Genomic DNA, 26,234 nt, shown 5'->3' with positions numbered 1-26,234 from the left:
CTGTGGAACGATATTCGACTTACCCTCACTAATTAGTGGTATTTAGTTTATATTTTTTATCGGTCCAACGACAACGATCAAATTTTTGGCGCCGCTGCCGGGGAATCGGTGTGCAAAGTGTTAAAGTTTGTTTTTAATTTGTTAAAATTTTCAGAAAAATCCAAAAAGAAGTAGTCTAGTTTTAGTTGTTAGTTTGTTTATTTCCTTTTTATTCTTGTATTTCAGTTTTACGCTAGGTGTGTTCATTGTGTGTAGGCTACAGGTTGTTTGTATATGCATACGAGGTATTCAAAGAAGAAGTCACCGTTGTTGTTTGATCCGGAAATTGAGAAAACAGCTAGGAGAAACCGAGTACTTCACCGTGCAACTATGAGTGACCCCGGTAATTCACAAAGAAACATTCCACCAAAGACCCAACCCGCCGGAATTCAACATGAACCCAACTTTGAACCAAACTACCAACATCAAAACCAATATCAACAACCACCCCGATCCGAGAGGAGTGGTTTTACAACTCCTCACCGATTTGGAACACCAACCTATGTTAGAGATAGATCACGGTATACGGAGGATGTGTATGATCGAGTTGCTAATTGGGATGATGGGAGGTTTGATGACCATTCGGATAGGTATGAATGGAATGATGGGGAGGATTATGTTCAACCACCAATACCCACAATTTAACCAACCTCCATTTAACCAAAGATTTCCTCAAGGACCACCAAACCACAACCGTCATGGAAACCACCCAATTTACCTACCACGTAATCGAGCTGCTCCAAACATGAACTATCAACCTCCACCACAAGGAGTTGATAGTCATTTCCGACCCACCATAGCCGTTAATGCTTCACCTATAGTACCACCGGTGTTGAGGGGTAGAGCTTTTGAGGTAAGACCTCAATGTTTGAGTATATTACCGAGTTTCTATGGAAAAGCAACGGAGGAGCCTTATTTGCATTTGTCAGAGTTTGAGGCTATTTGTGGTACCATTGGAGGTCAAGGATTCTCACCGGATGAGGTTAAACTAGTTTTGTTTCAGTTCACTTTGAAGGATAAAGCGAAGCAATGGTTCTTAGCTTTGCCATCGGGTAGTATCTTCACATGGGCTGAAATGCAACAACAATTCTTGGATGAGTATTATACAATGCAAAAGACTAGTGATGCAAGAACCTCCATTAGAACCCTTTTAACAACAATCGGGTGAAACATTTCATGAGTCATTCAAGAGGTTTAATGAGTTGTTGAGAACTTGTCCACACCATGGGATTGCTAAATGGGAGTTGATCACGGCTTTCTATGATGGTTTGTTACCGGAAGAGAAAAGAGATGTGAATTCTATTAGCAATGGTACTTTCTTGACAAATCCCGAAGATGTTGATTGGGAATTCTTGGAGAAGATGAGTGTGAATTCAAAGAGACAAGCTCAATCAAATAGGAGGGCAAGGCATCCAATTGCTTCATTATCATCAACAAGTGATCAAGCAACAAAAGATCGAATTGAGGCATTGGAGCGAAAGTTTGCCAAGTTGGGGAAAGCTGAAAATAGGGATGTTGCTCAAGTTTCTCAAGAATACCCGATTTGTGAGAGTTGTGATGAGCTTGGGCATACGGCTTTGCAATGTCCATTACTCCCGGAAGAAGTTGAAGAGGTGAATCAAGTGTTTGGAGAAAAGAGGCCATTTGACATGAACTCCAACACTTATCATCCGGGAATGAGAAACCATCCCAATCTTAGATATGGGAATTCATCAAACCAACTCAACCCGAACTTTCAAGGAAACAACCAAACCAGTGGAGCACCATCTCAACCGTTCCAAAACCGAAATTACAACCAAGGAAATTATCAAGGTGGCCAAAATCAAGGGTTCAATAGAGGCTACCCAAGGAACTATCAACAAGGTAATAACCAAGGTGGGAATTCAGGAGGTAATGAGGTGTCAACCGGGGAGATTATGGAGTACTTGAAGGAAATGGATCGAAAGAATGAGATTCGGGACAAAACGGTTGAAAGTTTGCAAAAGCAAGTTGGTCAATTGGTGGAGGATGTGGCTGCGTTGAGAAAGAATCCGGGGAAGCTACCAAGTGACACAAAGATCAATCCACAACACCAAAGTGGCGGCTCAAAGAATATCAAGAATGTGGAGATAAACAATGTAAGTACTCTTCGTAGTGGTAGGATTTATGATAATAAAGTTGAACCTCCATCATCACTTGTTGATGGTGTGGTGGAGGATGTTGATGAGATGAGGATAGTGAACATGAACCGGAATTTGTTTTGCCTAAACCAAGTAAAAAGTGTCTTTTAAGGAGGTAGAAAACAATAGGTCTAATGGTAAATTTTCTGAAAAACAAGGAAAGGGTATGGAGGGTAATACCATTCCTTTTCCTTTGGCTTTAATTGATCCAAAACTTAGACCGGCACTTAAGAAAAGAGGTCCCCATGAGGAAGAAATGTGGGAAATTTTTAAACAAGTGAAAATCAATATACCTCTTATTGATATAATTAAGCAAGTTCCGGCTTATGCTAAATACCTCAAGGACTTGTGTACCCAAAAACGGCATCATAAGCTTCCAAAGAAAATTGTTTTAAATGAGGAAGTTAGTGCCGTTGTGATGGGCATACTCCCACTCAAACTCCAAGATCCAGGAGCACCTTTGATTACAATTCAAGTTGGTGATTTTAAAATGAAAAGGTCACTTTTGGATATTGGAGCGGGTGTGAGTATCCTACCGGGTATTTTGTATGACCAATATGACTTTGGACCATTGGAAAAAGTCGACACCACCTTGGTGATGGCTGATTTGTCACTCAAACTCCCTAGGGGAATTTCCAAGATGTCATAGTTAAAGTGGAGGATTTTTACTACCCCGTAGACTTTTTGGTACTTGATTTTGCACCAAGCGGTAATGTTAGGCAACCCACCGTTATCTTGGGTAGACCCTTTTTGGCCACCGCTAATGCATTAATTGATTGTAGAAGGGGTACGGTTGAAATGACCTTTGGCAACCGTAAGATTAGATTGAATGTTTTTGCTAGTGTTCCTAACCCCGTAGTTAGTGACGAATGCTTTATGGCGGACGTCATTCATGAGTGTATTTCTCATGAAAATGAGGAGGACACACGGGAGTCTTGTGCTTTGGTTGACAGGTTAATTGCGGAGCATAGTGAAACATTGAAGAAGGAAGAGAAGGATTGGGAGATCATGGCAATTCAAGAAGGTAGACCACCATGGACTCATTTGGTGGAAAGTCTACCGGATCACATCGATACTCATCTCAAGCCTTCCATTGAAAATCCACCACAAGTTGAGTTGAAAGAGCTCCCATCTCATTTGAAGTATGCATTTTTGGGAGAAGAACAAACTTTACCGATGATTATTGCATCAAATTTGGAAGAAGTGCAAGAAAAGGCATTGCTAAAAGTGCTTAAGGAATACAAGGCGACCATTGGGTGGACAATTGCCGACTTGAAAGGCATTAGTCCATCAATTGTGATGCATAAGATAATCACCGATTCTGAAGCAAAACCTTCACGTGATGCTCAAAGAAGGTTGAATCCTCAAATGCGTGAAGTTGTGAAGAAGGAGGTGCTAAAGTGGTTGGATGCTGGAATCATTTATCCAATTTCAGATAGTACATGGGTAAGTCCAACACAAACGGTACCTAAGAAAGCTGGAATTCAAGTGGTGAAAGGAGATAGTGGTGAGCAAATTGCAACTCGACCCATCACCGGGTGGAGGGTGTGCATTGACTACCGGAAATTGAACACCGCTACTTCAAAAGATCATTTCCCATTACCATTCATTGATCAAATCATCGAAAAACTTGCAGGTCAGAAGTTTTATTGTTTTCCAAGATGGTTATTTAGGTTATAATCAAATTGCTATCCATCCCGATGACCAACACAAGACCACATTCACATGCCCCTATGGGACTTTTGCCTTTAGGTGAATGCCATTCGGTTTGTGTAATGCTCCAGCCACCTTTCAAAGGTGTATGATGAGTATCTTTTCAAATATGGTCAGTGATTCACTAGAAATCTTTATGGATGATTTTTCAATTTTTGGTCAAACATTTGATAATTGTCTTGATGAGCTTACCAAAGTTTTGAAAAGATGTGTTGAGACAAATTTGGTTTTAAGTTGGGAAAAGAGCCACTTCATGGTTCAAGAGGGGACGGTTTTGGGTCATGTAATTTCAAATAAAGGCATGGAAAGTCATTTCTACTTTACCCCCTCCAACCAATGTCAAGGGTGTCCGTTCTTTTCTTGGACACGCCGGGTTTTATAGAAGGTTCATCAAAGGATTTAGTGTCATTACAAAACCTTTGTGTAATTTGTTACTAAAAGATGTACCTTTTGTTTTTGATGAAGAGTGTTTAAAAGCTTTCGAAACCTTGAAAGAGAAATTGGTTGAAGCCCCCATTTTGCAATCACCTAATTGGTCCATTCCTTTTGAAATTATGTGTGATGCAAGTGACTTTGCAATTGGGGCTATTTTGGGGCAACGGGTAGACAAGAAACCCGTTGTGATTTATTATGCAAGCAAAACTTTATCGGATGCCCAATTGAATTATACAACCACCGAAAAAGAATTGCTTGCTGTTGTTTATGCACTTGACAAGTTTCGTTCTTACATTTGTGGTAACAAAGTGATAGTGTGCACAGATCATAGCGCGGTGAAGCATTTGATGGAGAAAAAGGATGCAAAACCAAGGCTAATTCGGTGGGTGTTGCTACTACAAGAGTTTGATTTGGAGATTCGAGACAAGAAAGGAAGTGAGAACGTGGTGGCGGACCACTTGTCAAGGATTCAATCAATGGATGATGGATCAACCAAGGAGATCAATGAAACGTTTCTAGATGAACATTTACTAACCGTTTCTATTGTTCCTTGGTATGCAAATTTTGTGAATTTCTTGTCTGCAGGTAAGATACCGGAACATTGGCCTAAGAGAAAGAAACAACAATTCTTGGCACAAGCAAAGCAATACATTTGGGATGAGCCGGATTTGTTTAAAGTGGGCCCGGATCAATTGGTGAGAAGATGTGTTCCGGAAGAAGAAATTCAAGAGGTTTTGACTCATGGAAACTCATTTGCATGTGGAGGTCACTTCAGCGGCCAAAAGACAGGTTATAAGGTTCTTATGTGTGGTTTGTTTTGGCCTAGTATCTTTAAAGATGCCGCTGAATTTGTTAAAAAGTGTGTTAGGTGTCAACAACTAGGTAGTATTACCAAAAGAAACGAAATGCCCATGCAACCAATTTTAGTTGTTAATATTTTTGATGTTTGGGGCATTGATTTCATGGGTCCCTTCCCTAATTCCTTTGGTAATTACTACATTTTAGTGGCCGTAGATTATGTTTCAAAATGGGTGGAAGCCATTGCCACTAGAACCAATGACCATACCGTTGTTTGCAAGTTTGTTCAAAGTAACATTTTCTCAAGATTTGGAATTCCTCGTGTGATCATAAGTGATGGGGGATCTCATTTTAAAAATTTTCAGTTTGGCAAACTTCTCAAACGGTATGGCGTGAACCACCGAATTGCTACTCCTTACCACCCACAAACGAGTGGTCAAGTTGAGGTTTCCAATAGGCAAATTAAAGAAATTTTGCAAAAGACGGTTAGGCCCGATAGAAAGGATTGGTCAACAAAATTGAATGATGCTTTATGGGCTTATCGAACCGCTTTTAAAACACCTATTGGCACTACACCATATCGGTTGGTTTATGGGAAGGGTTGTCATCTTCCAATTGAGCTTGCACATAGGGCTTTGTGGGCCGTTAAGGCCGTTAACATTGATTTTGAGAGTGCTGGTAAGGAAAGAAAGTTGCAATTGTGCGAATTGGAAGAATTGAGAAATGAAGCATATGAATGCGCATCAACATACAAAGACAAGATGAAAGCGGTTCATGATGCCAAATTAAAGAAAAAGGTGTTCGAAGTTGGCCAAAAGGTGTGGCTTTACAATTCAAGGCTCAAATTCTTTCCGGGAAAACTCAAGAGCAAGTGGATGGGTCCATATGTTATTACAAGAGTTGGAAAGTTTGGTGAAATTGAAATTGAGGATCCAAAGGATGGAGTGAAGCAAATGGTCAATGGGCACCGTTTGAAGCCTTATTTGGATGCAAGTGACATTAATGGCTCTACAAAGGAAATGGTGAACTTCATCTCAAGTCCACCATCTTATGATCTTGCATGAATCAAATTGAGGTAATGTCGGGCTGAGGACAATAAACTTAGCGCTAAACGGGAGGCAACCCGTTGTTTGTTTGTTTTCTAGCTTCATTTTCGGTAAGTTAGCTTGTTTGCATTTTTATTTATTTGTTTGAGTGTTTTGTAGCATAATCACACATGAAAACTTAATTCTCAGCACTTATGTTTGAGAATTAAGTTGGGGAAGGTCAGTTTGGGTGAAAAAGGAAAACGTTTTGCAAGTTATGTAGTTGAGTAACTCATCTCTAATTTTGGGACGTACATTGAGGACAATGTGCCTTTAAGTTGGGGAAGGGAGTCTATTTTTATAACCAATTGCAATCAATGTTAAAGATTTGTGGCTGTAGTTAAAAAAAAAAAATAATAAAAAATCATAAGGGCTTAAGCTACGGCCTGCCTGGCGTAACTTACGGTACAAAGGAATTGCAGAAGTTCAATGTTAGCGTAGCTACGCCACCCTTGGCGTAGGTTACGGTGCCCTGGAAGTGGCTATTTTAGTTTACGCCAAAAATCCTCTGTTTACGCCTCCGAAGACGCCAAAATGGCTATTTCCAGATAGGCGTAAGTTACGCCCCTCTCTGGCGTAGGTTACGGTAAGAGAAAACAGAACCGGCGTAGGTTACGCCCCTGCCTGGCGTAAATTACGGTAACAGAAGGTCGAAAGTTTTTTTTTTATTTTAATAAAATCCAGAAAATTTTAAAACCTTTTAATTACAACCACAACCAGAATTCTTTTTCTTTTCACACACACATATCTGAACATATCTTTATCTCTCAATTCTTTCTTCCCCAATTATTTTCCACAAAACCCTAACCTTCAATCTCTAATTACTTCTTCAATTCTTCATCAATTTTAACAATTCTTTAGGCTAAATTGCATAACTTTTCGAGGGCTACAAAACCCCTATCTTTGTTTGTTTAATTTCAGCCTAATTTTCAAGATTCATGTGAGTTTAATTTCGAATTTTTTTGAAATTTCTTCTTAATTTTTGTTTAATTCACTAACCTTTGCTAAAGTTTGTTACTTTGTGTTAGTTGTTGACATGGATGCTCTAAAGAAGGCAGGAAAGATGGTCAAGAATTTAAGCAAGAAAGGTGACACTTCTTCTAGTCAACAAAAGAAGAAGAGAAGGCAAGTGGTTATTCAAGAATCATCATCATCATCATCAGAAGAAAACTCACAGCAGAGAAGTGATGAAATGGAAGTTGAAGTGGATAAACCGGAATGGCGTCAAGGTATCCCCTTATTTACATTACCTCTTGAATGGAAACCGATTTTGTTTAAAGAAAAAATGGGGGAGGCTAGACATCTTGAGGATCAATTGTTGGGGGAAAGGCCACTTGATTTGTCAGAATTTCGGGGATTTGGGATGATTGAGGCCTTTGAGCAAATGGGGTGGAAACAAGCCTTGGTTTGGACCAATAATGATAATTCTGAGGTGTACTTAAATGGTATTATGGATTGGTTAAGTACCTTAGAATTAATTCATGGTAGTAACCCTCTTGTGTCTTCTAAGTTAGTAGGCACGGTAAATGGAAAGAAGGTGATAATGTTTTTTGCTACTTTAGATAAAATAGCAAAATTTGACACGGGTGCTACATCGGGAAGGGCTTGTGATTATGTGGATGAGAAATATTTGGCAGGGGCGGAAACGCCACCTAATTGGATTGATATGCTTTCTGAGATTTTTGATGTTAGAAGAGACAGTTTGAGCACAACATTTAGGTTGGAGCGTTCTTTGTTGAAACCACTGCCCCGGTTGATAATGTCAATGTTACTTTGGAATGTTTGCCCCAGAACCAGTGATAAAAGTATGGTTAGGCATCAGGATGTTATTGTTTTATATGCCTTGGTAACGGGGAACCTATCCTTATCACTTAGACAGATTATGATGTTTAATATTTGGGAGGCAAGGAACAAGAGGAACAAGCTTGTCATCCCTCACCCGAAACTTATTTCTCGCCTACTTCAAATCAATAAGGTAGTCCCAAAGGATACCAATTTACAGTTTTTGGATGGTACTCCTTATACAAGGAAGAGATTGTTGAAAGGGAATGAATGGGAGTTTCAAGATCATCCACAGTTTAAACTCCTTAAAGATTTGAAGGTTAGTGGGTATTTGGTAGCCCCTAAGCAGGGGGTTACTCGGGAAGAGGCAATAGCACTTGTGGAATCAATGGGTGCTAGTCAGAAGGGTGAATCAAGTAGGCCTCAAGAAGGTGTTCAAGGAAGAAGAGATGGTTTGCTGGGAGCTGGGATAGGAGGTATAGGGCCGAGTTTTGGTTATGATAGGACTCAGGAGTATGATCAGTGGACCTCCTATGAGAGGAGTATGTGGGATATTACTGCTCAGAGTGGTGTACAGAGGCGGAGTTATGAATTAGCTATGGCGTATGCTTATGAACAGAATAGAAGACAGCAGTTCGACTATTATGAGCAGGTCCGCCATCATCAGGACCACATTGCAGGTCTTGATTATGTAGAAACTCCCCCACCATACGATTATACACAGCCGTTTAATCCTGCAACTCATCCAGCATATCCTCAAAGTTATGATTCTGAATGGTTTCCCCGACATTCTTGTGTCGCTCGGGTCGAGGATACTTCGGATGCACCACCAGCAGCTTCGGATCCATTTGAAGCCCAATCTCTCTATCGGGGTTTGATGGAATCAATTTTTGGATCACGAGGTCCACGGCAGTGATTGGTACCTTCTGTTCATTTTTATTTTTTGTTATTTCTTGTGTGATTATGTGACTATTTGTTTGTTTTTGTGTTTTTGCATTTTCAATTCATAGGTAGATTTCAAATTTCTTGTTAATTTCTTGTTAATTTACTTTCTTGTAATATGGAATTGAATCAAAGAGACAAAATGTTCGAGTTATATTAGTTATACATAATTGTAAAAGGAGATTTTCTTGTGATTGGATGAGTACATGTAAGTGGAGCTAGGTAGTGTAGGCTAGATTGCATGACATGATTGATTTATAAGCCGCTTGATAGAGTTGCTAGCAAGTAAAAACATAGAAATGTACAATTGAAGGTAATATGCCAATTGTGAGTCATAATGCATGTATCACACTTATTTATCCGTTATATCCTTCAATTTCATGAGAAAAAAAAAAAAACGCCTCGTCGACGATTGATTTAGATTGTTAGCGTAACATTATTTCTCGTGATCATCATATTGTGTGAATCATTATTGTACATTAGGTTAGAACTAGTATACTTACCGTGTCGAGACCTCTAGCTTGAATTATGTGCTTAAAATCATAAAACGATCATACAAATCACTCCATAGTTCACTTCACCTTGTCATGAAATCCGTTAATAGTTCAAAGTTGTGTTGTTTATGATGATGAATCAAAAGAAAGAAAAAATTGAAGTCAAATTCAAGTCAATTATCCATGTAAGTTGATCCAAAAGAACCAAAAGTGAATTGTTCCAAAATCATTCTAGTAAATCGCCAATTGAGAATCATTACCGTGTTTCATTCCATCAATCTTGTATGAATACCGAAGTAATAGTTGAGTTATGAGGTCTTGATTCGATTTGTGTACTAGCCTATGACTTTTAGTGTGCAATAATGAGTTGAGAGCTTCATATATATATATATATATTGGCACATCTTTTGCTAATTCACTCAAATATGAACCGAGGGGAGTGCACATTGTGAGAGTGTGATGCATGTATTGTGACGAATTTGAGGTTTATTAGGTTTAATTGCACATTTATATATTTCTATTTGCTAGTTGTAAATCTTTTGATAGTTGTAAGTCTCATGAGTTGGTTGTGTTATGTAGTTTGGTTTGCATTGCTTAGTTTTGCCCAAGTGTACTTTGAAGGTTGCTTGAAAATTGAGTTTTACAAGTATGTATAGTTGATATAATTCTTATATGGTGTTTCTTTGATGATAGGAAGTATTATAGGATTGTAAATTAGCTTTGACACATGATGAATGTCTTTTCGGGATGAAAAGAGTTAAGTTGGGGAATGTGATAAACGCCTAGAATGCATGATTTTAAGATGTAAAATCAAGTTGTTTTGTGAAGCTTAATAGACGATTAGGGGTACCTTTATGTTTGTTAAGTGTTTCAGGCACTAGGTGATGAAATGGAGCTAATTGAATCAAGAAACGAGTCAAGGAATCAAGAAGCAAAAATCTGGAATTCTGAAATTACAAAGGGCGTAACTTACGCCAGACTTGGCAGTAGGTTACGCCAGTTGAAAATCCAAGGGGCGTAACTTACGCCCAGGGGGGTAGTAGGTTACGCCAGTTGCAGATCAGAAACCCGATTTTTATGGTTATAATTAACTTTCAGTTATATACCATTCAATTGACGACTTGGGGAGTTACCATTCATAATTTTCACTCACAATATCAGTTCCTAACATAGAGAAGACCCCAAAATCATCATCAAATCACCAATTCATGAAGATGACAATTCAAATTGAAGATTCAATGATGAAGATGATAGTAGGTTTTCTTTTGATCATTCTCATGTGAACAATTATGTAAGCCATTTATACTCAATCTTTCTCATACTCATATTGGATTAGATGTTTAATTCTCATTAGTCTTTTACATCTAATGTTGTTTGGATTGTTTGAATGATTACTTGTTTATGACTTTGAATGAAATTCATCTATCTTTTGATTTCAAATTATTGTTTATCATGGATTATTGAAAGAATCTCTCATGAACTTGTAGTTTTACTTCAATGAATTAGAAGTCTAGTTGTGTCAATTTCCCGGTTTCCATTATCGTGAATCATCATAACCAACTAATCTAGTTCTTGAATTCATTCAATCCAAACGTTATAACGAATCATGTCTATGTGATTTCCAATGAGTATAAGTTAGATTACATATTTGAAAACATAATTGGGAGCATGAGAATGGTCTATCTTGTTTAATTGAATTATTGTGTTAAGTTAATAATCATTTTCAGTTTTAACTAAATCAATCAATCAATCGATTTTAAGTTTATGCCTAGATTAATTAACTTTGTAAACTTATTTGACACTTTCCCGTGATTCCCTGTGGAACGATATTCGACTTACCCTCACTAATTAGTGGTATTTAGTTTATATTTTTGATCGGTCCAACGACAACGATCGGTGGGTTGGTAGGAATATCTTCTAAATCCATTATGTGGGCCTCGAAAGTGAGTTTTTCCCAAGGTCTTGGGTTTAAATCTTGGGTTTCTCATCTCAAGGTATTTTCCACGATGAGGGGTTTGGAGGTCCAACAAATTGCTGGTTAAAATTGCCTCTAACACGTCTGAATCGAAACTAACTTAAAAAAAAAAAGATAATGATGAATTACACTTATCTATACCTCCTTATAAAGCATATTGAAATTAAGACTTTAAGCATATTTTCCATCCCAAAATACCCTCAACATTTACATTATATTCACACATCTTATCTCTGGCTTCCGAAATTCCGTTGCTGCTCTCCTTCTTTACTGTCTCCCTCGATCTCCACCACCGCCTCTCTTTTATATTGTCTTCACTTTCTAGCCGCCGCAACGGGCGGGCATTATGCTCGTTTCATATATACAATATTCAATTAAGTTTTAATATTTAAGAAAAAGGCAACCAAAGTCTATATATCACCTATTGACATCTTGGTGCAGCGCAAGTAAATAAAATAATTTAAATAGGAAATACTAATACTAAGGCCTAATTTCCAATAGTGAATTATTCCTCACCTCTTGATCAACTATTTTTTACATTTTAATTTCTTGAAACATTCTTGTTAACAATACATCTTCTTCACTTATTCCTTACTTCTTTCTCAATATTTTATTATTTTGAATTAAATAAAACATACAAATATAAATTACTCATTTTTATAAAAAACAATTCATTACTAAAAAAATTACACTAAGAAAACATTACAGATAATTATAAAAAATTACAAATAATTAAAAAATAAACATTATGTTATTAAAAGAAATTACATTAACATTAATGGTAATTTGCTAGGAGGTACCAAATGTGTTCGATTAGAGCCTTGTGAAGTCGATGGTGCACTTTTTATCGCGTAATTCTTCGTCCATAGTTGTGGTGCAACCCTTTGATTCAACGAATTCGTTTCCCTTAAATTTTGGGTCATTGGTTACCTCTTCATCGTTATCGGGCGAGGCAATGTTATCTAACTCAGACTTTTCAAATTCTGGTCTTATTGTACTTGAGTAGGATTTCGGTGTTGAGCTTGTTGGAGACATAATTATTGAAACTAGGCATACTATTCTACAGTATATAATTGTGGCTGGAAAGGCTATTATCCTTATGGAATAAAAAAAGAGATTGTGATAGTAGATTAACGTCTGAGAAGGACGCAAAACCTTTTCGCAATGGGTTACTCGTTTGCGGTGCAGATGATGAATTCGCAAGTGATGGAAACGGAGGTTTGAGTAGGTTTGCCCACATATCGCTAGCAGGTGATCGAGTTTCTTTGCTTTATTTTAGACATTGTAGTAAACTTTATATTGAAAATGAAATAACATACTAGAGGTTATTAAAAAAAAATAAACGTATTATGCAACAATCTATATATGGATATATATATATATATGCATGAGAATCCACAATCTATATATATATATATATATATTGAAAATAGTTTATACGTATAAGATCTATAATGCCAACAGTACAAACTTTCATATTATACCTTGATCAATTGCATAAAGCAAAAACATTATCATAACTTAAAACTAGAGTGAATTTCATATTTCCCTTTCATAACCCATCTATATATCAAATATACCCAAGTCAACTTTAAAATATCAAATTTCCCCAACCTAATTTTAGAAATATCATATATCCCAAAATCATCATTTTAATTACCTTTAAATCTCATAAAGTCATAAACTATTGTTTTTTAATTTTGTAATGACTAGTATACCCTTTTGGTTCTTGTAAAAAACAGACTATATATCAACAAAAATATAAGAGAGCATACAAGAACACGTACGAGCAAAGGCTATATACCTACATATTGCAACAACATAAAACAACACTAACAATGGCTACATAACTTCATATTTTTCCATCGGTAAGGTAGTAATCGCGCTTGTAATCATGTCCATTTACGCTAAATGAACTGTCTGGCACGGATCCATTACACTCGTTTTGAAACAACGGCGACTGCTGCAAAATATTGACATCGTTGTTCGATCCAGCAGGACCGAAAAACAAATGCCAAATCCACAAGTCATAGGAAACAATACATTCAATCATAATAGTAGGTAACTTGTGATCACCCCTCGTGTATTGCCCTTTTAAGTGTCTAGGGCACATCCTCCATTCGATGTGTGTACAATCAAGACTACCAATTTGTGTGATGAGAGCAACGTCATGAGATGTCGGCCTACGTAAGAACTCCTTTTGATATAAATTGACGACCGCATTACAAAAGTACTCCATGGTCTCGCGTCCCTAGCTGGCAGCCATACATAAATACTCGTCATACGCATCTGAAGGTTCACCCGTAGACAGTTGCTTGATCGCCGATGTGCACTTTTGAAGAGCGGTGCAACTTTTTTTACCCCGTGCGTCGTACCCCTCTTGAAAGTAACTAAAGTTAGTTTCAATATCACCAACAATCTTCAAAAATAACCTTTTGCTCATGCGAAAATGATGACGAAAAAATGGTTCATCAAACTTAGAGTCTTCAACGAAGTAGTCACACATTAGTATCGCGTTAGCTTCTTCTCGGTCTCGATCGAGATACCTACGAGTGTCGAAAGAGGTGCCGGTATCTTCAAGCTCGGCGTACACTTGATTAAAAAACGGAAAAGTACTCCCCGTAGACGAATCGTCTAACTCTGGTGGAACACACAATGAAGAAGATGAGGAAGAGGAATCCATTTTTTAGTAATGTGGTGTTTTTTTTTGGTGAAAGTGTGAAGATATGTTTTTGTTTGGTGATTTTTTGGGTTAAAAATGAAGTGTATATATAGATAAAGAGGTAAGAGAACTTTTTTTTTTTAATTGGTGTTCAACGGTCAAAAAGTGGGCTGGACCCCAACGCACGCTCCCCCCAACGGCCAAATTTCTCCAAGCCGCAACGGGTTTTAATCCCGCCAGCCATCATGCCGTCCTCATGCCAAGCCATTGGCGCCGATATTCCCTCGATGGCATGGCCATGCCGTTTGGATGCCGCTTGCCACTCCTCTCTCCCTAGAAATCCTTCACAAAAGCTGATATCCATGAGATGTACGTCAATTCTTGGGTTGTTCACGAAGCTTGAAAATTACATTTATTGATTCTTTCTTGCGCATCACAAAATCAAATGCCTCTTCCATGTTAATCTCATTGGCATTCATGTGATCTGGAAGGGACACGTCAAAGTTGCGAATTAGAGGCCATTATTAAGGGGATTGTCTTGGATCCCATTGCTTCCGCTGGACACATTCTTCTTCCTGACCCAAACGGTATGTACTTAAAGTCTTTGCTTTTGTAACTCAAGTTCGATTCAATAAATCTTTCAGGTTTGAAGCTAAAAGGATCGTCCCAATTTTTGGGATCATGATTGATTGCCCAAACATTAACTAGTACTTGACTATCTTTTGGAATGGTCTATCCCATTACTTCACATGTTTCGGTTGCTTTACGAGGTATATGAAGTGGTGCTGGCGGGTGCAATCTGAGTATTTCTTTGAAGCAAGCTTCTAAGTAGGGTAGGTGTTCCAAATCAGAGTCTCTGACTATATATTTCCATCTATTTGTTTCGTGACTTCATCAACAACCTTGTGCATTACTTCTTCGTTTCTAATAAGCTCTACAATGAAAAACTCGATGACTGCACTTGTGCTTTCAGTACCTGCCGAGAATATTTCCTAAAAAGGAAATGAAACATAATGAAGGAACCAATATCAATGTTTTTAGGATTGAGATTCTCTAAAGTTGGAAACAGCTTTATAGGTAAAGTTAAAGAATTTTGACCCTTAGATGAAAATCAAAAGTCAAGATTAAAAAGTCTTAACCCTTGATTTTAATATAAGGGTCAAGATCTCTCAACTTTACCTGTAAGTTGTTTTTCAAACTTTAGAAGATTTAGATCCTTGTTATATAAAGGGGTTCAAACATAATTAAAAACGATTTAACTAGTTAATATATAGCTTGAAGTTTTGAAAGAGCAAGAAAATAAGACACACCTGGAGCACTATATTAATTTGGTGATCACCAAATCCTTTTTCAATCAACGTATTACCAAAGTCGATTAGACTTGAAGAAATATCTCTTCCATTATTATTTCTTCTTTTCTTCTCGAGACTATCCTTCCAAACATTTCCAAGCTGCCTTAAAATATGCATGACTTCATTATACCAACCATATATATCCCATCTACTAAATATATAAGGACACATATATATCTGCTAATTGTGGCTTAGCCAACTTATTAAGTCTTCAAGTCAAGTTCATAAGGCATGAACCTATACCATTGCCTTCAAAGTCCACAAAATCCCTAGAGAATATTGTATTGCTTAAAAGGTCAATTGCAGTTGCAAATATGACCTTATTTATACATATTTCCTCACCTTCTTTTGAACTCAAATACTTTATTAGCTCCATAACCTTACTTTCTCTCAACGTCTTACGATATTCCAAAGCTTTGCTTGAAAAAAGATCCGTTCTGTAGATGTTACGTATACACCTCCAACCATCATCAAAATTTGACGAAAAAACAAGATTCTTGTTGTGACCGGCTTGTTCCTTGTCGTGCACAAGCAATATATCGTGATAGATCTCGAGATGAAAGAGCTTTATCATGTGTCTTGAGAATCTCTGCTGCCACGGTTGCTGATGATCCAACGATAATAAGTTTTTGACCCGCACGTAGTGACATGAGTGGTCCATGCACTTTTGCCATCTCGGCAAGGCAAATATGGGTATCCTTTCGGACTTAGAAATAGTTGCCAATGATCGGCCACGAATATGGACCTGGTGGAAGTGGCGGCAAGTCGACTTTTGAAGAGCTACGTTTCATGACCGTACTAAATAAGTAGTAAACGATTGCGCAAGAAACCAAGGAAACAACAATGTTGATCATATCTTTCATGTCGTAATCACAAACTTTTAACAACTGTTATATAAAGAAACGTAACATTATTAGGCTTAACATGTATGTCATCCTTCTCAACACGTACTTAATTTTTTTTGAAAATATTCAAAACATTAAAAAATGAGCAAAGATTGTGTTTAAATTACATGAAACCAACTGATCAAGATATAGGTGCCCCTAAATAAAATTAAAGAGAGGCGCGCACGCTTTGACATGACATTATATGATTTTCGCATAACACAAGATCAGTATTTAAATCTAAATAAAAGGAAAAATTTGAGAAATGTCAATACACTCGTCTAATTATTGCAGCTTTTATTATTTATATTATTAACTTAGATATATAGGTTAGGTGAAAAAAATCTACGTTACGTGAAAATATCATATAATTATTGAAACATCCGACAAGAAAAACACGTTTCTTTTGTCATTTTTCAGTAAGTTGAACTCAATAATCAAACCAATTAGGCCCCATAAATTAAAAGACAAAAGCTATATGTGTTCACTAAAAACATATTGCTTGATTAGTGACAAAAATCATTTGTCACTAATTTATCATAATGACCAAATATTTGTCACTAACAATCAAAATTTAGTCATTATTGTGGTTAATTATTAAATTTTGAGGGGTTACTTTTCATTGTTAAAGCTCCGTCATTTTTTATTTTTTTATCTTTTAATCACTAATATATTTCAAAACATATTGGATGTATTATAAAATATAAATACACATAATATGCAAAGTTTATTAAATTGACGGGATATGTAATATCGTATTCCGGATAATTTTTAGACAGGTAGATCGAATTCAATACAATGTACACTGGGCCATATATAATGGATCAACCCAACATAATACTTCGACCCATTAGAGATTCTTGTTAATGCATGATATTCGGTAAATAAAAAAGCTACAGACTTATGAGAAAAAAATTAAATACTTTTTATGTGGTTGCCATTTGCCAATCTTCTCTTCTCTATATATATAATAAAAGAAATTGTTATGACATAAACATTTTACAAAAATAATTTATGTGTCACCTTTATAATTTTACTGAATTCTTTTTTGTTTAAGCTATTTATGATGTCAAAAATATTTTCCTTCTTTAATATTATTTTATTTTTATTTTTATTATTTATGATGTAATTTTTGTTTAAAAAATATATATTTAATCAAAACTAAAAAATGTTTTATTAAATTATCACATAGAGATTTAGGCATGGCTCAATCAATTTCATCGCAACTCTAATACAGAAGATACATTTTTTTAAAATTTTAATTAATATACCCGGATTGAAGCAGGGTTAATTGACTAGTATGTTGAACAATCATAATTCAAAATGATAAATATCGAGTTAATTAATATAAACAAAATAGGAGAGGACCGTAAAAATGAAAATGTGCTTATCTTTTTTTCTTTTTTTCTTTTTTTAAATGTGCTTATCTATTTCTTCTTTTTTCTTTTAATGGAGTTTATGTAATAACTATAATTATTAATTTATCAAATAATAAAGAAATTAAGTTATGTTTATTTTTTATAAATTTTTTAAATTAAATTCGTTTAGATTTTTGTGTTTCTCTAATTATGTTCGTGAGTGATTTCTTCGCACTGAAAAATCATTTATTTGCGGGTGAATTCTACGCAAGTGCGTAGAAATCACTTATGAAGAAATGAGATCCACACTTATAAGTACATAAAGTATAAAATTTGTACACACTTATTATTGTATACATTTTTTCTTCATAATTTTAAATGTGAAACTTCTAAATTTCTTCGCACTTTTTTCTGTAGACTATTAGTACACATTCTTAAGTGTGAATAATTCATCAAATTTTATGCACTTTTTAAAATTGTGTAGAATAAAGTGTATAAAATTGACTAATTTGTTATAGTGTACGTAAATAACAATATTTTAAACAATTTACAAGATATGCACATTTTATTGTACAACAAAGAAAAGCTTTCCTTAGATGCTTCTTACTAAGATTTCATCAACTGATAAGAAATTAATATAATACATGAAAGCACACGCAAGTACCCATACTTTTTTATTTTTGTTACAACCTGTTAATAAAGCCTTAATTAATTAGATACAAGTGACGATTAAAGCCATTAGATACTTTACAAAAGCGAGCGTCCATGATGTCGTCCGTCAATCCTTGAACTGTTCACGAAGCTTGAATATTACATTTATTGGATCTTTCTTTCGCATCACAAACTCGAATGCCTCGTCCATGTTAATCTCTTTGGCATTCATGTGGTTTGGAAGGAATACGTGAAAGTTCCGAATTAGAGAGGCCATAATCAAGAGGATTGTCTTGGAACCCATTGCTTCTCCGGGACACATTCGTCTTCCTGACCCAAACGGTATGTACTCAAAGTCTTTGCCATTATAGCTCAACTTCGATCCAATGAATCTTTCGGGTTTGAAGCTCAATGGATCGTCCCAAATCTTTGGATCTCGATTAATTGCCCAAACATTAACTAGTACTCCACAATCTTTTGGAATGGTGTATCCCATCACTTCACATCTTTCGGTAGCTCTACGAGGCAAAAGAAGTGGTGCTGGAGGATGCAATCTGAGTGTTTCTTTAAAGCAAGCTTCTAAGTAGGGTAGGCGTTCCAAATCAGACTCTGTCACTATATTTCCATCTATTTGATTCACGACTTCATCAATAGCCTTTTGCATTACTTGTCCATCTCTAAGAAGCTCGACCAAAAACCACTCGATGATCGAACTTGTGCTTTCGGTACCTGCTGAATATAGCTCCTAAAAAGGAAAAAGGAACATAAGGATGATTTAAGGAGTTTAAACCTAATTAATTAGCTAGATGCATGTGTACTTATAAATGATATGACGACAAATTAAAGAAAATAGCTAGTTAATAGCTTAAGGTTAAACTTGAAAGATAGCTAGGAAATAAGATATATTAAAACCTGGATCATGATATTAATCTGGTGATTAGTAAATCCTTTTTCAATCAAAGTATGAGTGAAATCATTTGGTCTTGTGCTTCCATTTCTTTTCTTCTCGAGATTATCCTTCCAAATATCTCCAAACTCCTTCAAGATTTGCATGACGTCGTTATACCAACCTTGCAAATCCCATCGACCGAATATATAAGGATACATATCTGCTAATTGTGGCTTAGCCAACTTAGAAAGTCTTCTTATCAAGTTCATAATGCCTGCACCGATACCATTCCCCTCAAAGTCTACGAAATCCATAGAGAACAATGTGTTGCTTAGGAGCATTACAGCTGTTGCGAACATGACATCCTTTATACATATTTCTTCACCTTCCTTTGAACCCAAGTACTTCATCAGCTCCTTAACCTTACTTTCTCTCAACTCCTTGCGAGATTCCAAAGCTTTGCTCGAAAAAAGCTCTGATCTGTAGATATTACGTAAATACCTCCAACCATCGTCACAGTTTGACGAAAAGACAAGATTCTTGTTGTGACCGGCTTGTTCCTTGTCATGAACAAGCAATCGTGATAGATCTCGAGCTGAAAGAGCTTTATCATGTGTCTTGAGAATCTCTGAAGCCACGGTTGCTGATGATCCAACGATAATAAGTTTTTGACCGAAACGTAGTGACATGAGTGGGCCATGCACTTGGGCCATCTCGGCGAGGCAAATATGAGTATCCTGCTTTCGGATTTGGAAAAGGTTTCCAATGATCGGCCATGGATATGGACCTGGTGGAAGTGGCGCCAAGTCGACTTTAGAAGAGCCACGCTTAATGATGACCATACTAAATAAGAAGTAAACGATTGCGCAAGAAACCAAGGAGACAACGATGATGATCATATCTTCCATGTTGTAATCGATCACAAGCCAATTATTCACAACTATAATTAAAAAACAAAAAAAAACGTAACATAATAATTAGGCTTAACAATTGGAGTAATTCAAATGCAAGAAAATTGAAAACTGTAAAAAAAATAAATAAGCAAAGATAGGTTTTTTTAGTTTTTACCTTGATTTAAACATGAAACCAAGATCATAAGCTGATCAATAGGCTTTGATATGATTTAATTGTTTGGAACTTTGGATATGTAAGAAGATTATCTAATCAACCTTAATATATACAAAGATAAAATAGTAAAAATTTGAGAAACGTGATTAGCAACACCCAATTAATTATTGGGGTCGCTTTAATCAATATATGTACGTTTGGTGGACCAAAATATAAAAGAAATACATCTTACATGTTAGCAAGGACGGATCGAGCATTACGCATTCTAATTTTGGTACAATGTAATTTTTAAAAATTTAACTGATATATGTGTAAAAAAAAATTCTTAAAATAAGAAAAAATGAATAGATCGAAAATACATACAAATATCTTCATTGTCGTAAGCTTATTCTTTATAAGACCTTGATCATCGAAGCATTAACGTTGAGACAAATTTTTCCATCGATAGAATAAAAACTTGAGTTGTTTTAATCTTTAATAATCGTAATAGTTACGTAAAAAAAAATATATAGATATATATACAATCTAATTATTTCATAAATAATTATATATTTTGGGTTTTCTGCATTATGATTGAATAAGTTTTCATTTAATAAAGCCTTATCCGGTAGGTATGGTCTTTATTTATTAAAAATAACTTAGACTTTTTAAATATGAGTGTTACACCCAGTGTGGGAAACAAAAATATTTTGAGAGTTCATAATCTATTCCCGAGCTAGGGTCTAGTTTTTTAACATTTTCAGATACGATTCTTATAAGTATGACAAACAACTTTTTAATTGTCCCTCGTAAAAAAATTATGGCTCCGTCTCTACATATTATGGATTATTACCTATGAATGTAACTAACTATAACAAAATGTCTATAAATTTATCTTTAGTTTTTTAACGGCTGAAAGTTTAAGTGAAAAAAAGAAGAAGGTGTCATTAGCTTTATTAGATAATATAGATTAATAAAAGTTAATTAAGACGCATTAAAAGATTTGCTATTATATATTATATTTTAAAGATATGATTTTAAGAAAATAATTTATTAACCAGTGTTTCATAAGCATTTGATTAGTATGCATTTAATGAGTGAATCCTTTAAATGTATAAAGTATCTCTACTCAACCAAATTTTAGGCCCCCCTTGGTTTTAGAAATACTTCCAAGAAAATAACATTAGAAATGATCCAATTGTTCTTAGTGATGGAACTTCTTTTAATGAAAAGTGGAATTAACTAATTAGTATGTATTATTTGTGTCAATTTAGTATGGTCTATTGGTCGTTCAACTTAACAAATAAATGTGAGTTTATTTTTTTGTTTTAAATTTTTATTTTTATTTTATACTTTTAACTAACATTGTGTTCTTTTAGTTGTTCTTTGCTTTTTACAATTTATTATACAAAATTAATTTGGTATTTGGATTCATTTGTCTTTTACTTTTTATAATTATTTATATGGTACTTTTCATTTCTTTTTATATTTCACATATAATAGTATAATTCTAGTGTGTTTTCAGTTATTTATTTTTCCGTTTTGTCACAATTTTTAATTAATCATGTATAGTTGATGCATTATTAACATTCCGTTTTTTTTTTCTTCAACTATTTTTAAAGTTGATCATGTAATGATTGCTATACAACAATACATTTTCAGAAACACGTTTAATCAAGAAACAAACAAATGTATGTCCTGCCTGTATAAGGTTTCTCAAAAGAACGCTATATTTTCCTGGACAACACCCGAATAATATAATTAATTAATTCTAACTATCGTTGCTTTTTAAAAAGAAAACAAATCAAAGGATGTGATATGCTAGATTATATTTGTCTTTGGAGTTTTGGACCATGTTTGAAAGGTGCTAATCTCAACCCAACCCGAAACCCAATCCAAAAAAAGTCAGATTAGGGTTGGGGTTTTCGACCCACCAACCCTTCAACTTGGATTTTTTCAGGTTGGGTTAGGGTTGGGTTGTCAAGTCGACCTGCCAACCCAATATCTTAAAAATATTCGATTTATATATATTATTTTATACTTACTATCTATTTATCCATACGTCATATTCTCATTTTTGTATATATCTAATCTAAAATAACTTCACATCTAAAATAAGAGGATGTCAAAATTTTGTGACATGCTAACTGATGTTGGGTGAGACGGTAAGTTTATTAACTTTGTGTCAAGTTCTAACAATACCACCGTATTTCTTTTTTTTTTTTTTGTATTTTTTGTTGTCAACGTACACATCAATGATATAGCTTTATAGGTTGATTTATTCCATTATATATTTATATGTATTTGCTTATCGGGTCATATGGGTTGGTTCATGGGTTGACGGGTACGTTATGGGTCAGAGTTGAAATTTCTGACCTGAAACTTTTAGTGAATTGGGTTAGAGTCAGAGTTTTTCAACCCATCAACCCGCCAACCCGAACATGTCAACCCGAACCCGAACCCATTGACAGTCCTATCTCTGACTTGCTAGATTATATTTTAATTTTGGACCCATGTTTGATGGGAGTCGTTGAACTAATTGATATTTTCGTCTCGTGCATACATGTTAGGGTGTTACTAAATACATATAAATACATATCTAATTAAGATATATAAAATAGTTAATTTTATGTAGTACCCAAACGAATAAGGAAAATGGGTACAAGAACGATACGGGAACGAGAAATGGTAAAACTCAAAAATCCAAGATATAGGAACGACAAAGATACGACAATAAAAAGTATATAAAAATAATAAATACTAAAAAAATAATAATTAATACAATAGACATACATAGGTCACAAACTAAAAATCATTAGAGCACCTCCAATGGTGCTTGATGGAAAACTTTTTTGGAAGAAAAAAGTCTTTCAATGACTTGATACCATTGGAATCAATGACCTTTTTTTTTATCAAAAACTTAACAATCTTCAAGCATTTGAATGGAAGCTTTTTTTGGAAGTCACACAAAAAAAAAAGCTTTAGAAAAAGCTTTTGTCATTGGACTCAATGATTTTTTTTTATTTTAAATTAATAGATTGTTTGGTTGGAAAGATAAAAAATTTTTAAAAGCTTTTTATGTAAAACTATGGCAACATTTTAAATTTATACTGTTATAGATTTAGTTGACATAATTAGTCACGAACTAAAAATATTATGTAGTCATAACCCATTATTTCCATTTCACACTCATTTTCAAATTCACATACGTGGCACTATAATGTTCTCAAGTTATTACTGCTTTTTAGTCTACTAAAAAAAGCAACCTAGCTATCACTTTCTATCTACTTTTGCGTCTCTCCTTTCTTCCCTTTATCGTTTATCCCACCGGAAGACTATAAACAAAAAAGACGATTTAATTATCGTATATACCCACCACCACAACCACCATCAATAAATACATAACTTCTTGAGAAATTGTTGGAAATGCAGAAACGACAACGGAAACTCCTAGGATACGTTTCGAAAAAACAGAAACTGTTGTGAAACGTTTCTATGGCGTTTCCATGGCGTTTCTGCTCCTTAGAAGTTTCCGAAACGGGAACGGCACTTCCCCAGCATTTCGGTGCTTCAAACACTAAAAATTTATAAAATATAAAAGTAGCCTATTGATATGAAATATATAATTTCTTAAAGTTGTATTTAACATTTTTCATATTATTTTAAATCCTGATGCGTGTTTTTATTTTGTCTTTAAATTTATAAATGTTGTACAAGTAACTATCTTAAACCACACACTTTTACGAGCAGGGAACCTGATCAGTGTAGTATAGTCTATTGATAAGTTACAGGATCTTTCGCAGTGACGCATTGCTTTAATTAATCTACTAATATGTGTAATTCTAGCGGTTGTGAGTTTGTCACGATTTCCTATTATACTAATGCAATAAAAAGTAAATAAAATCCGCAACCGCTTATTCAGCGAGAGGCTCAGTCTGAAAATAGTTTGAAAAAACAAATAACAGTAATTAAATTAAAATACTTGTTTGGCATCTCCGATCTCATGGTACGACCAAATACTATCCTACTGGTTTGCTAAACTGTTGAAAACTTAATCACGGCTCAGATTCTTGTTAGATTCACTTCGCCAAATTACTAGTGTTATCGTTAGACTCACACTACCTTATAAACAAATTCTCGTTAAATTCATTGTTTAAGCATTAATGACATAAATTTTGTGTTACTGATTCATCTTTTAATTACCCGACTCTTAAGCCATGACCAGATATAATTATCTCCGGTGACCACAGTGCTCGTTTCCATGTGAAAGGACCGCGTCTGACATTGTTAAGCATCATGTTCAGTTCATCCTAATTATTATGGTTCTGGATCCTTCGGTTACAAGTTAATCACTTTTTACTTCTAGTTATAAACTGACTAGTTGTTTTCTGTCCTACCATATTAGTCCTAGTGTATGATCATAGACAACCATCAGAATTAAACTAATATGTTCAGATATAAAATAGATAATAATATGAATTACTAGTAAACATGGATCTACGATAAACTGTAAAACACATTCCAACAAATTCTAACAAACACAATTTAACAATAAACGTCTACAACATCACATTGATCCAAACAAGTATTCAGCCTACTAGCCTAACATTACTAATGGAATAACAAAGTCTGAAAAGATGAAAGACATTGTTCAACAAAGAAAGATAAATAAAAGATAAAGATCTAGACCAAGGATGAAGATCAGAAGGCGTTAGAAACTCCAAAACCTTCTGGAAATCTGCAAAGTCGATCTAGGGTTTATACTGGACGGCTAGGGCTGCTGAATCGGCTCTCTCTTAGGATTTTGAGGGTTAGTTCGGCTTAAATAGTGATTTAAGTTGGTTGCTGAACTGGGCCACCCAGCGGCGCTGGTGGGCCTACCAGCAGCGCTGGTTCTGGGCTTTCTAGGGCTAGCGGCGCCGGTGAGTGGGGTGCGGCGCTGGTGGCTGTTGTTCCTTCTTTTGTGTCTTTGTTCGGCTCCCGAATCACTTCCTTGTGTCTTGTAACTTCATAGGCTTTCTTCTTGAGTAACTTGATGCCATTTACCTTCTCTCGTATCTTCAGTAAACCTACAGAAACATACGATTCATTAAGTACCAATAGTTTTGGAATAATAATTCATTTAGACATAGAAATGAAGCCTTTCAATAGGGGTTTTTATCATAAAATGAACCCTCATTATATACCCCCACACTCAAGTCTTTGCTTGTCCTCAAGCAAATAGTTCAAGAAAAATCAGACAATGATGAGTGGACATCTTAAGTGGTAAAGTGTTCTACTATATTAAAATCATTTGAAAGAATAGTCATGCAAAATGATTTGAGAAAGCTTTAGACAAAATCAGTAAGCTATAGCTAGAGGCGAGATAATTGGTCAATCAAAACTAAAAGCTAACTTTTTATTCGTGTTAATACCTCTAGAACAGTCCTATACTTCCACATGTCTTACAGCTCAATCTTACTACCTTCTACTGACTAGTTAAACACTTAATTTAAAGTTTGTATAGCAATCAGAACTACAAGCTACTAGTAAGGCAACCATATTTTAAGGCTTGTGTACTTGTGAGTCACTACTTAGATATACTCCTACACTACAGTCATGCTCACTAACTACATACTAAAGCAGTCATACAATATTGTTATCTTTAATAGTTGAGACAGCGGTGACAGATCGGTGATTCCTCACTCGCAGAGCGACATAACTCAACTAAAAGTTCACATCAAGACAGCGGTGACAGGTCGGTGGTTCCACACGTGTAAAGCGACATCACTTGATGCGTTTAGATTTTACTCGTTAATAGTTCTTTGAACTTTATTTAATCTACCGATTGTCTTTCTTAAGATTTACTACATTATTTTTTTTTAGAACGGCATAAAATTTTATTGCTAAAAGATCGACTAACAAGGTGCTAGTGATCCAAGAAGTTCAAATACAAATACAATGCAATAGACATTATCGGAGATCCGAGA

At 35.3% G+C, this 26,234-nt stretch overlaps 2 protein-coding genes and 1 pseudogene across 2 annotated transcripts; 1 reads left to right on the top strand and 2 right to left on the bottom strand.

Moving 5' to 3' along the window:
• Positions 1-784: 784 nt before the first annotated feature.
• LOC122586682 lies at positions 785-6,208 on the top strand (annotated as a pseudogene).
• An 8,736-nt stretch (positions 6,209-14,944) lies between these two features.
• Positions 14,945-16,110, bottom strand: LOC122586671 (berbamunine synthase-like). Its single transcript, XM_043758653.1, has 3 exons — positions 15,944-16,110; positions 15,395-15,539; positions 14,945-15,076 (listed from the first exon to the last, which is right to left on the bottom strand). The coding sequence occupies exons 1-3, from the start codon at positions 16,108-16,110 to the stop codon at positions 14,945-14,947; spliced, it is 444 nt and encodes a 147-aa protein (XP_043614588.1).
• Positions 16,111-18,246: 2,136 nt separating this feature from the next.
• On the bottom strand, positions 18,247-20,356 carry LOC122589927 (probable (S)-N-methylcoclaurine 3'-hydroxylase isozyme 2). Its single transcript, XM_043762260.1, has 3 exons — positions 20,287-20,356; positions 19,242-20,158; positions 18,247-19,074 (listed from the first exon to the last, which is right to left on the bottom strand). The coding sequence occupies exons 1-3, from the start codon at positions 20,312-20,314 to the stop codon at positions 18,457-18,459; spliced, it is 1,563 nt and encodes a 520-aa protein (XP_043618195.1). The 5' UTR covers positions 20,315-20,356; the 3' UTR covers positions 18,247-18,456.
• Positions 20,357-26,234: the final 5,878 nt, after the last annotated feature.

The sequence above is a fragment of the Erigeron canadensis genome, chromosome 2, assembly GCF_010389155.1.
Source record: "Erigeron canadensis isolate Cc75 chromosome 2, C_canadensis_v1, whole genome shotgun sequence".
Classification (NCBI taxonomy): Eukaryota; Viridiplantae; Streptophyta; class Magnoliopsida; order Asterales; family Asteraceae; genus Erigeron; species Erigeron canadensis.
Note: the sequence above shows the minus strand (reverse complement) of the source record. Positions and strands in the feature narration are given on the sequence as shown.